Source organism: Amblyomma mixtum, chromosome 1, assembly GCF_055824585.1.
Source record: "Amblyomma mixtum isolate Tamu chromosome 1, ASM5582458v1, whole genome shotgun sequence".
In the NCBI taxonomy this organism is placed as follows: domain Eukaryota; kingdom Metazoa; phylum Arthropoda; class Arachnida; order Ixodida; family Ixodidae; genus Amblyomma; species Amblyomma mixtum.
The window spans coordinates 180299932-180312376 of record NC_143012.1 but is presented as its reverse complement, the minus strand read 5'-3'; the positions used below and the strand labels follow the sequence as shown (position 1 = coordinate 180312376).

The window sequence follows — 12445 nt, the reverse complement described above, 5'->3', positions numbered from 1 at the left end:
TGGCTACGACGTCACAAGCAGGTTAAGGTCATGTGATAAGAAAACAGCGATTGTATCCAAGGGCGTCCGCAGAATTTTTTGCAGGGGGGGGCCCCATTGGTTGTTGGCGCCGGAGGGGGGGGGGGCTATATTCGTAGCAAAAAGGCACTATTTGCGGAGTAAATTTATTTATTTATATATAAATAAAAAAAATAAGTAAAATACGCACATGAAAGAAAAATTACAAACAGCAAATTAAAGCGCGGCTAGGAGAGATACATTAAAGTTGATCAACGAAAAAACAATTAAAATTAATAAAAAATACAAAAAGATACTATCACTTCGTGGAGAAGAGCGCTCAGTCTTGCTGCATACGGGTTCTCGACTGACCCGGATTGATGACCAGCACACAGCACAATATGTTCACAAACACGAAACTACAGTCACTCAGTCAGTCTTCCTTGAACAGCAACTGTAGGCGCCTCGGATTTTTCTGGGCGAATTGTGTAATTACACGGGTGATAAATTCATTTCTGTGCTTCACTACACGCTCTCGGTGCATACTCATCATACACATTGAATGGAAAAACGGTTGAACGCGTACGTTGAAAACAAAAGACAACTATATATACAACAAAAACTTCTTTACAAGATAAATGCACGCTCGCCGCTTCATACACCTCGCTCCATCTTGCTCGCGCATCCGCACAGTCGAGCAACCGCACACACACTGCTCGCCGCTCGTCGTTTTCTCGTCCGCTGTCTTGGTTGTTCTGACCTTCGTTGACAACCGGCCACTAAAAACACCGAAGCACAAACACAGAGGCGCGCACACGTGCAAGGGCTTACTTGCCGCAATATCCCCGGATGCGCACTTTGGGGGGTGAAAGGAACGCCGCGCGACTTCCGAGGGGAAGGAACACTCGCCACTCCGGTCGGAAAATTTGTTGTTGTGTTTTTATGGGGTTCAGAGCCCCAAAACGCATCAGGCTATGAGGGACGGAGTAGTACAGAGTTCCGGATAATGTCGACCACCTGGGTCTGGGTCTTTTTACCGTGCACTGACACGCACAGTACATGGGCGCTGTTGTGATTTGAGACCCAGCCAGAGGTTACAGGCGAGCCAGGCAGGCGCCATCGGTCTGCGTTGACCAAAGGCGCTGGTTTTCGGAGAAGACGCAAGAAACGCTGGTGTGGGGGCGCCTCTGGAGACTGCGTCGCCGTGAACAAAAGCAGCTAATCCCCTTTGCCGAAGATTCTGAAAGCGGCGCTTCTACCGAACTGCGCTCTCCCGTGGATCGGAGGAGACAGCGAGCGGCGGCTGCGGCGCCAACCCACCGCCCGCTTGACCCTGAGCAGCCCGACAAAGCGGGGGTGGATACGGCTGATTTGTCCTTCCCTCCTGAAGAATTCATCGGTGGCCGGCGTACGAACGTATCCTGATTATAGCGAGCGACGAAGGCGAAAACAAGATGCTCTGTGCACTGTCTGCCTCCGTGCCGCTATCTCTCTAGAGATCAAAGAAACAGACACCGATCGTTAAGAAGGCTCAAACACATGCTCGCCGGTGCCGCTGTATGTCTGCAACAGGTCGCCTTTTAGTAGAGCTAACGATGGCGTGGTTTGAAAACGGCGGAACGACGCCCGCCCGGACGCGGCATTTCGCAGATGTGACCCAAAGCGTGGAAGCGGGGCTGCTTTTACCCTTTTGGCTGAGCGCACCACCGCCCCTGGCGTGCGGCCATCACTCACGGTTAGAGTGAGTGATTTTCCAGGGGGGTGCAGCCGCCCCCCCTTGCCCCCCCTTCCGGACGCCCATGATTGTATCTGCTTTTGATTGCCTCGCATTGTCTCAGCCAACTTGTGACGTCATATTTATCGTTCAACTGCCGTAACCGAAACTAGATTGGAAATACGTTATACATCGTTTACGGGGCATCGGCTAATTCCACACTGTGATCCATGTTTACTGATATGTCTGACGCATTATTTTAGATAAAAACAAAGGCGCAAAAGAAGGGAGTTGATCGAAGAGGCCGTATTGCTCGCTGGTCTGTTGTGTTACAGTTTAGCCTGTAAGTTTTGCACAGCGCCAGATAGAACCATAATTCAGTTTGAAAAACGCGCAGGAGTGTTTGGGATATTCACATAAATATAATACAAATGAAAAATATCATAATATGAAAAAAATTTAATTTCAAGGGTGGCGTCATACCTTAATTTCCGCGCCTATTCAACTCGTCCACTTTGAATGATGACGCAGAATGGGGAGCTTCTGAACATGTACTCTTTCCAATATGTCGAAAAAGAAAGTAAAGTTCTTCAGTTTCTGATACTGTTTTGTTTTATCAGCCGCATACGGGAGTATTATTAGGGAGCGAAACTTGTCAACACGGAGTGATTGCGGCGATCATGGCGTCCAAGGTAACGTCGATCCTTGCCTCGTGCCGACGGAGCTGCAGCAATTAAGAGCGAAGTCCTCACGAATACGCAGCATCGAAACTTGAGTTTATAGCGTAGTCTGAAGAGATGGTGTGTATTGGCCTGATTTTAGTTCGGACAGAGACTGCTGTCGTCAAGCCCAAACTTCCGACACGTGCCCGTCTGTAATTTTCATTTCCGCTGATTCCTAGGAGATTCATTGCTTTACGAACCTCTCTGAAGGTACCGAGTGTAGCGGATCGAGATTTCTCCAAGGCGGCCCGGTTACTACACTAACTGCACTGCAGGGTCTCCCGAAGCACTCCAGTGCGCTTCGGGCAAGCAATTCGTGTATTTTTTATGCGAAGCATACTAGCCGCACAACCGAGCTCTTCCTTGCTGCGCCGCGCGCGGCCGCGTAGCTACCACTTGACCTACATCGGCGCACCACGTGATATGACGTCACAACAACTGTGAAAGCTGGGGCTCAACTCGTGCGCTCGCTTGCGGACGCGCAGCCTCCGCCGGCGGCCTATGCTTCGCATCCTAGGCTTAACCATAAGCTAAGCCAGGCAATTTTTTACTGGTCGTAAAGTTTTCCACGAAGAGTACTTAATAAATTAAACCAATATTTTTTCTCGCTGCATATCATTTTTTATTTAAATCATTAAAAAGAGAGCTCTGATGTCGCAGTAAAAAAAAACCATTGGAACCATTGCAATTGGATTTCCAACTGGTTCCAACTGGTCCCGTCTGGACCAGTTCAGTTTTCAACTGGTTCCAATTGGATGGTGGTCCAAATGGACTATCCAATTGGACCAGTTGCGTTTCCAATTGGTGAGACCAGTTGGTCTTACCCATCTCACCCATTGCATCCAATTGGTCCGCCCAACTGCATCCAATTTATTCAATGAATGTTTGGATATTTGACAAACAAAGGTAGAACTAATATGGTTCTTACAATAAGAGCTACAAGCAGCTTAACCTACTAAACTGCACTCATCATCAACACCACCACTGCAGCTGAAATGAAATAAGTGCACTTAGTGGGCAAGCGCCACTGGCCCCAGCATGAAATTTGGTATATAAGCTGGAGCAGAAGTGTGTTCTCTGGATGCACATGTTGAGCTAATGTATGCTACTGGTGCCTGAATGTGCGGTGTTGCTTGTGTGTGATGTATGGTGTCTGTTGGCTTTAAATTTGATTTCGATAAAATCATGTTAATTTCAATTCCGTAGAAAAATGTTGATTGTCACTAGGCACAGTGTCTCCCTGCAGTCCTCATCATAAGGTTTCCTTTTGCACATTTTAATATGTTAAGTGGTAGAAATATTTATCCAAGATCCTAGAGCATATTATTCAGAAACATTTAGCTACCGTCCTCAATGAACATAACATATTTTGTGAATATTTTATGGTTGAAATAACTTCCTGGCCTAATGGGTCCAACTGGCTAGTCCAGTTGGAACCAATTGGTTCCAATTAGGAAATCCAATTGGAACCAATGGAAATGTCCAGTTAGTTTCAATTGGAATGTCCAGTTGGTTCCAATGTTGTTGTTTTTTTTTTTACGGGGGTACTGCGGTAAAGCAACATTGTAAAGAAGTATATGGACCAAAATTTTTGCTTGAATGTTTTCTTCTTTCGAATGATGCGTTACACATTAGAATACATGGATCGCCGGGTGTGGTATCCGTCTACAACCGCTAAATAATTTAGTCTAAATTCTCCTTGGCGCCGTTTCGATTTCATCAACCAAACGATGGCTGTGATGTACATATGTCACCCAAGGCACGAAGAAAACAGCAATATAACTGCTGATACGTCGTCTTTGTCATCACAACTTTTGAAGCAGGCTGGTTTAAGTCCTGCAGCGAATTAAAGTTTTTTTTTCGTGCATTACGGGGCCTCAGTGTGAACTATACGTACACGCCACATCCATCGTTCGAATGACGCAGATGAGAGAGGAAATTCGATTATAAATTACTCGGCAGTCGCCCGCGACTATCACGCGGTGATGAAAACACGCAACTAAAATTAGGCGTCTGTTGTCCTTGAAAATTTGTCTAAATAAATTTTTTACGCACACCATCCTGAAGTGACGTTTACCTAAGGCAACGAAAGAGTTAATCCCTCCAAGCATCTCGACGAAAGTGCTGCCATCTCTCCCTGCCCGAATGAAAGGTTTTCTGCATTTCATTTGTAGCCGCGGAGGGTCACTGTGATCATCTAGAACTAGAACTTTAGGCGCGCTTTCAGGCTGTTACTTCCAGAAAACAGCACACTTTAACCGAGAAACACATATTTAATAAAATATTATTGCTCTGTTTGCTTTTTTTGCTAAAATATTCTGCCTTCAACGTCAAACAGCAGTGAAGTGTACAGCTCTTGGAGGAAGGAATTTTTTCCTTCCTCCATGGTACAGCTGTAACAAGTGCTTCTGTCACCTGTCAACTATAATAAAAATTATTAATGCTATATTTTGGGAATTTAATAAAATTTAGCATGGTACTCTTCCGTCATAGATGACGCGAAAGACAATGAATGTTCATTTTTTAGCCAATTTTCTTAATCAAAGGTGGTAGGCGAATTTCCATAACGTAGGTCTGCTCCGAGTGGTCTGAGAAGGTTTTTTCTTTTTTTTTTTTCCCCCGTCACTCTGCAGCGAGAATCCGAGAAAACGCGTCGGGCGCAATCAGTGCAATCGCTCAGGTGCCCCGATGGTGTGGGCCTAGCAGACGACGAAGCATCGACGAAGGCGAGCTCTCAATGGAAGTACACATTCCAGATTATTTCGAGCGTTTACTATATTCGCAATAACAACGTTAGCAGTTATATAGTGAACGTGTAGACTCGTAGAACAGCACGAAGATGATAGCTGGGAGGTTGATTTTGCTGTCGGTTCTTGCTGTGAGCTTCTCGAGTTGTACAGCAATGTCATACCGTTTAAAAGAAGCTATTCCAATCCTCGTAATTTCTGAAAATTTTTAATTCCATTGCTATTATGAAATTTTTTTCATTCTCTATGTCTGCCTTGTTGACACTGAAACTTCTATAAACATTGATTTTAACAGCGTTTGAGAAAACTGCAAATATATAGCGGCCTCCGTAATTCCGTCGTTCTTCACTGCGTTCCGCTGTTCTTCACAGAATTCTAATCGAGAACTAGACATCCACCAGGCCTGTTGAGTTGCCTCTGATAGCGCTTCTCCGTAAACAGAATTCGCTTTTTTTTTAATGTTTCCTGACGTAGGCATGAAAAACAAACAAACAAACATTTACGGATAAAGGTTTACGGTTTATATGGGGTTTAACATCCCAAAGCGACTCAGACTACATGAGGGACGCCGCAGTGAAGAGCTCCGGAAATTTCGACCACCTGGGGTTCTTTTACGTGCACTGACATCGCATAGTACACGGGCCTCTGAAATTTCACCTTCATCGAAATTCGACCGCCGCAGCCGGGATCGAACCCGCGTCTTTCGGGTCATCAGCCGAGCGCCGTAAACAACTGAGCCACCGCGAATAAAAACGCCGTTTCGTCTCTGTCATTTTCACATTATTTAAACAAGGTGTTTTACTTACATCTGAAGTTACATTTTACCGGAGCACGTTACAGACGCATCGTCTGACTCTACTGAAATGTGCTATGCGCATAAAATGCGCATCCAAGAAAATAAACTGCTTTAAAACTACAAGCTGTTGCAGCTGAAAGCCCCATTACATTTCTAACTAGTGCTATTAAAGGTGCACGGCCTAGGGTACAAACTGAAAAGAGCTGGCAAAATAGACAAATGCAAGATAAGTCATTTGGTCTTCAGCATTTTATCATAGTTATTTTCCCAAGTTTTATTTGGACTATTTACGGTGAAGTGGTCAAGATTAGCCGGTTTCAAATATTTAAAAACACACATATATGAGCGAACTCACAAAGCGCGCCTTGATTGCGTTTTTGCTTTCATATCTTTTCGTGTTGCCTTTTGAATCATCCAAGTCAAGCACGTGCTCTCGGAGAGCGCATGGGCGAAGGTAAAGGAGTCATGTGCGGAAGCTAGCACCCCCGAAGGTCTTTTTATAGCCCTTTCATGAGAAAGCTAATGGCTTTTATTTTCAGGTTCTTATCATCAATTATTTACGACTTTCGCTCACACACAGCGCTCATGCCCAAGATTTTCCTTCGTCTTCTTGCGTGAAGGTCATAGGCGTGCTTGTACCAAATAACCTAAGATTTCAAGGCGGCTTTTGAGGCTGAAACACTGCAAAAAATCTCGTTGTGACTGTGCAAACTTTCAGGGAGCCTGAGGGAATGTCGCGCTTCGTCATTGAACCTTGAAAGATCGTTGTTCGAGCTCGTTTAACTGCTGCTTGCCGGGTCGGGGTCCTCTTGCATTCCAAAACTATTATAAATTTCTTTTGTGCGTGTGAACGAGTGCAAAAGGCCTTTTTACTACTCCAGCCTTCGTCGGTCGAGTCCTTTACGTATAGCCACCACGGCTAACGTTGGTGCACCTTGCAATCATGGGCGTCCGGAGGGGGGGGCAAGGGGGGGCGGCTGCACCCCCCTGGAAAATCACTCACTCGAACCGTGAGTGATGGCCGCACGCCAGGGGCGGTGGTGCGCTCAGCCAAAAGGGTAAAAGCAGCCCCGCTTCGACGCTTGGTCACATCTGCGAAATGCCGCGTCCGGGCGCGCGTCGTTCCGCCGTTTTCAAACCACGCCACCGCCAGCTCTGCTGAAGGACGGCCTGTTGCAGACATGCAGCGGCACCGGCGAGCATGTGTTTCGAGCCGTCTTGAGATGGGTGTCTGTTTCTTTGATCTCTAGAGAGATAGCGACACGGAGGCAGACAGTGCACAGGGCACAGGTCGCTCGCTATAATCATGATACGTTCGTACGCCGGCCACCGATGAATTCTTGAGGGGGGAAGGACAAATCAGCCGTGTCCACCCCCGCTTTGTCGGGCTGCTCAGGGGCAAGCGGGCGACGAGTTGGCGCCGCCGCCGCTCGCTGTCTCCTCCGATCCACGGGAGAGCTCAGTGCGGTAGAAGCGCCGCTTTCAGAACCTTCGGCAAAGGGGATTAGCTGCTTTTGTTCACGGCGACGCAGTCTCCAGAGGCGGCCCCACACCAGCGTTCCTTGCGTCTTCTCCGAAAACCAGCGCCTTTGGTCAACGCAGCCCGATGGCGCCTGCCTGGCTCGCCTGTCACCTCTGGCTGGGCCTCAAATCACAACAGCGCCCATGTACTGTGCGTGACAGTGCATGGTAAAGAGACCCAGGTGGTCGACATTATCCGAAACTCTGTACTACTCCGTCCCTTATAGCCTGAGTCGTTTTGGGGCTCTGAACCCCATAAAAGCACAAAAACAAATTTTCCGACCGAATTAGTTGCGGGCGTCCCTTCCCCTCGGAAGTCGCGCGGCGTTCCTTACACCCCAAAAGTGCGCATTCGTGGATATTGTGGCAAGTAAGCCCTTGCACATGTGCGCGCCTCTGTGTTTGTGCTTCGGTGTTTTTAGTGGCGGGTTGTCAACGAAGGTGAGAACAACCAAGACAGCGGACGAGAAAACGACGAGCGGCGAGCAGTGTGTGTGCGGTTGCTCGACTGTGCGGATGCGCGAGCAAGATGGAGCGAGGTGTATGAAGCTGCGAGCGTGCATTTATCTTGTAAATAAGTTTTCGTTGTATATAGTCATCTTTTGTTTTCAACGTACTCGTTCAACCATTTTTCCAATATATGATGACTGTGCACTGAGAGCGTGTAATGAAGCACAGAAATGAATTTATCACCCGTGTAACTACGCAATTCGCCCAGAAAAATCCGAGGCGCCTACAGTTGCTGTTCAAGGAAGACTGACTGAGAGACTGTAGTTGCGTGTTTGTGAACATATTGCGCTGTGTGCTGGTCATCAATTCGGGTGAGTCGAGAACCCGTATGCAGTAAGACTGAGCACTTCGAGTATTGATAGTATCTTTTTGCATTTTTATTAATTTTAATTGTTTCTTTGTTGATAAACTCCAATGTATCTCTACAATCCGCGCTTTAATTTGCTGCTTGTAATTTTCTTTCATGTGTGTATTTTACTTATTTTTTATTTATACATAAATAAATAAATTTACTCCGCAAATAGTGCCTTTTCGCTACGAATATACCCCCCCCCCCTCCGGCGCCAACAACCAATGGCCCCCCCCCCTGAAAAAAATTCTGCGGACGCCCTTGCTTGCAATATATGTAAGTACACTACACACACCGGTGGTTGGTTGGTTGGCCTCAAGTAGAATGGCACATACCCACTACGGGGGAGTGGCCAAGACACAGGCGGTGAACTGTTGGAATGATTAGAAGTTTTAGAGGAAAAGGAGAAGTAATAGGGTATAGGCTGACAGATTGGACGACACAACGAAAGGGGACCTGTTAGCAGGGAGATCGAAGATGGGACGACGGCTTTATGTGCAAATTTGAATGCAATATATGGAATGGTTCAATTTTGTATTGACTGAAAGAGAGACAGAAAAAGAAATAAAAAATAAAATAATAATAATAAATGAACTGTTTGATAATCATAAAAATGAAAACAAATAGAAAAATAAATAAATAAAATTAATATTAGCATGGCCGGGAGTCGCTAGGTATGCAAGTGCTGCATCTTTTTCCTCTTCCAAGTTCAATTGAATAGCACCTGCTAACCTGTCCTTACACCTATAGACGGCTACGTGTACAATTTACCTATTATATGTACGATAGGCACGAATTAAATTAAACTTACTTGGAGCTCGGACACAAAAATAGAAAACTATCAGCTGCTTCAAAGAAAATGCAGACGAGGACGTTCATTTACACTTCTGATAGGCGGTCTTCGTACCTCCGAAGTGAAATTAAGTCAGCTGCCCAGCGAGCACATAATATCTTGTAGATATCTACAAGACGCTTTTTGATACTTGCCTAGAAGACCTCTAGCCAAGATGTCCGGAAGCTGCCTTAGGAAAGATTTTTACGCCTTCAGCAGCTACGCAAGATGCTTACTAATGTTGTCTACAAGATACTCTGCAGAAGCCTAGAGGGCTTCCTCACAAGACGTTTTACGGCTTCAGCTATATGCTGCTGCGGTACAATATTGACATTTAAACAGGAAACACACAGCTATCTCCTCGTTTTGCTATTTTTGCGCTTCAGTTGCATATGCTTCTTATAATTCATGTGCGGCGAAAGTGTTGCCATGAAAATCTTACTAGGAAAACCTGGAATCATTTTTTTTTTTAAATAGAGATATAGGTTACATTTTTCGCGCATATCCCTATGAACGGTGAGCTCGGCATATTCGGCATCTTAATTATTTGCGTATCATTACACTCGTCCGTTCTACTGCTGTCGCTTCTGCAGGCGCGGAAACTTCGGTGGAGGTAAGCCGCAGTACACTGCAGGAACTTTCAAGGAAGGTGCGAAAGCTGCCTTTTCGGTCACCTTGGGTGCTTTTGGGGTGCAGTACCCCATATAGTTATGAAGGTATTTGTGACACCGTGCGATTGCTCAGCGTCCAGCTATTGATATTCTGAGAAATAATATTCGGTCTGAGCTGCTTTGCGGCATTAATGCCACTGCACCGAACTAGCATAGCCCTGAGCCTAGCCCGCGTGTATTTCGAAGCGCTATACATAATTTACATGTTAAAAACCTGCACTGTCCCTTCACAGAATTTAAGTGGTAACGAACACACGTTACGTGCGTATTGTTCTATGCATTTAAGCAATAGTTACGTCGCAAACCCGAATCCGTTAGATCTCAAATTTAATCTCAAAGAGACGCGAGCGCCACCTCTCGAACGGCGAGAGAACGGGCCCGTTCTGAAGACAGTTTACCAACTGCTAGCCTCAGAGATTCAGACCCGCACGGCCCAGATCTCACAACTCCATCCGCTGCACCATGCGTTGCACCGATACTGCACCATGCGTTGCACTGATACGCGAGGTGGCGCCTCCTGCTCTGCTGTGTACACTCAAAGAGATCGGAATCCACTCCGTGCGATTTCCAAAAGCTGCGCCACCAGCTCGGAGTACACTGCCGGCGTACCCTCTGGCTTCGGGCAGCTCCAGTGCGATGCTATCGAGGAGAAACGACCTTGGTCACGCGCCCGTCGCAACGCGCAGCTGAAATCGGGCCCTGCTGCGCGTATCCGCGGGTGCCGCTGGCGTAGCTGGGAAATGGTAGCCGCGATCTCGCAGCTGGAGGCGAGCCAGGCTGGACGGGTCCATCATCATCGCTCCTCTTCGAACAGATGATGCTCGGCTCCCCGCCGCTGTAGCTAGTGCCGCTGTAGCAGCCGTGATTGCTCCCGCGAGCGTGTCTCGTCGCCTACCTCTCTAGCGGGTGCGCATTCACTCCTTCGGACGACGGCGGCGCGATGATGTCCACCGAGAACGGCATCGACGACGAGCTGTCCGACTACTGGACCAGTCCCAAAGTCGTGGTAAGGCGACAGTTTTGCAATTGAACGCTACGAACCCCCTAGTGCCTGTTCCATAATCGATCGCGCTGATCACGACCACTTATCGTGACTGCGCTTTCTCGAAGGCGCTAGCGTAGTGTGTGGAGCAAGCCTGTCAGCTGATCGCACGAAACCTGAGCGATCGCCACCAAAGCAGGGTACTTTGTCTTGCACCATCGCCGAAACTCAGCGGCTCGGAGGTGCGTCAACTCGGCTTCGCGCGCGATCATCGCTGCCGCTGCGCAGTGGTTCGCTCGAACCGGAGACCGCGGTACGAAAGGACACAAAGCGCTTATTGGAAGCGGCCGCGGAGATGTTTGTGTTGCAATGGCCTGCCCGTGCGCTTTTTTCGAGTTTTGTTTCACCCGTCTCGCAGGCCCGCTCTTCTTTCTCCTCATCCGGAAGCTCGCGCATCTTCCTTTTGGCGTTTCTTTTGATCCTTTTCGTCAGTTTGCGTGCGACATTCACTACGATGTGGCTCGCGCGTTCGTTGTTTCGCGGTTTCGTCGCTGGCTGGTTCGTTTTGTTCTCGTTTTTTACATGTCAGGTTTCTTTTCATCGTCTGAGGGTTTTTTCAGCTGCATGGATCACTGTGCTCCATTGTATTTACCGCAAGTGCGCTTTATTCGGGATTTTTTTTTTCTGCCTGGTAAGTTAACCGATCTGTTATTGTATCGCGAACAAAAAAAGAAAGCCAAACAACGATTTGACGCGTTGAAAAAACAACAAATGACGTCTGGAAAACTCTGCAACTCCATTGTTTTGGCATGTCGTATTGGGAAGTAAATATATATGCTTTTTTTTTTTCAGTTTCGCTCTCCCCGGTAAGCTCGATACGCCGATGCCCATAGGCATTGGCGCGCTTTCGAATCGCGCCGTGTAGTCGCCCAAGCAACCACAGATATCCGTCGGACGTACGAGTTAGATCCGAACGTCCTTTGCCGAGATCGTACGTCCATCGGACGTACGAACACAATCCGATTTCGGATATCCGTATTCGTACATCCGCCGGACGTACGGACAGTGTCCACTTTTTTATATCCGCATGAGAGACGAGGTGGACGTCCGAAGGATGTAAGGTCAAGTATCTTCCCAGGCCATGAGTATGGACGTTTTTTATTTCACAGAAAATTCGAGTCTTTCGTGTATGTATACTGTTTTATTTGCATCAGTTGGAGGGTTTGACGCGAAGACGTTTGTAAATTGGTACGATTCCACTCCTACCTGCAGTGCAAGAGCCGCCAACGAGCTAAATTTATCTAAGAGGAGAAGCAGGTGTTGCAGAATTTTGCAAGAACTCAATGACTAGTTTTATATTTATAAAACTTCTCCAAATTAGAGGAGTTGCGCGATATGTCCACTGTTTTGCTAGCTAAACTTGCCATTGAAACCATTCGTAAGCATCAAAACTCCCGTGCATTCTGCTATCACCATCATCATAGATGTCAGTTCGCGGTCAGACCAATCCAATCCACCAGTACGGCTCCGTAGCGCTGTTGTTGATATGTCGCGTAGTGTTGTCGCGCAGATCTTTATAGCTCTGTTATTATAAAATGTGGCTT

The 12445-nt window shown here is 47.1% G+C and overlaps 1 protein-coding gene across 1 annotated transcript in view; it reads left to right on the top strand.

Moving 5' to 3' along the window:
* The first annotated feature begins 10477 nt into the window (after nucleotides 1-10477).
* LOC149370124 (lysoplasmalogenase TMEM86A) overlaps nucleotides 10478-12445 on the top strand; it is a 50968-nt gene continuing 49000 nt past the window's right edge. The window contains exon 1 of the mRNA XM_089560250.1: nucleotides 10478-10865. Coding sequence (XP_089416376.1) covers nucleotides 10800-10865 — 66 coding nt within the window. The 5' untranslated portion in view covers nucleotides 10478-10799. The remainder of the gene's footprint in view (nucleotides 10866-12445) is intronic.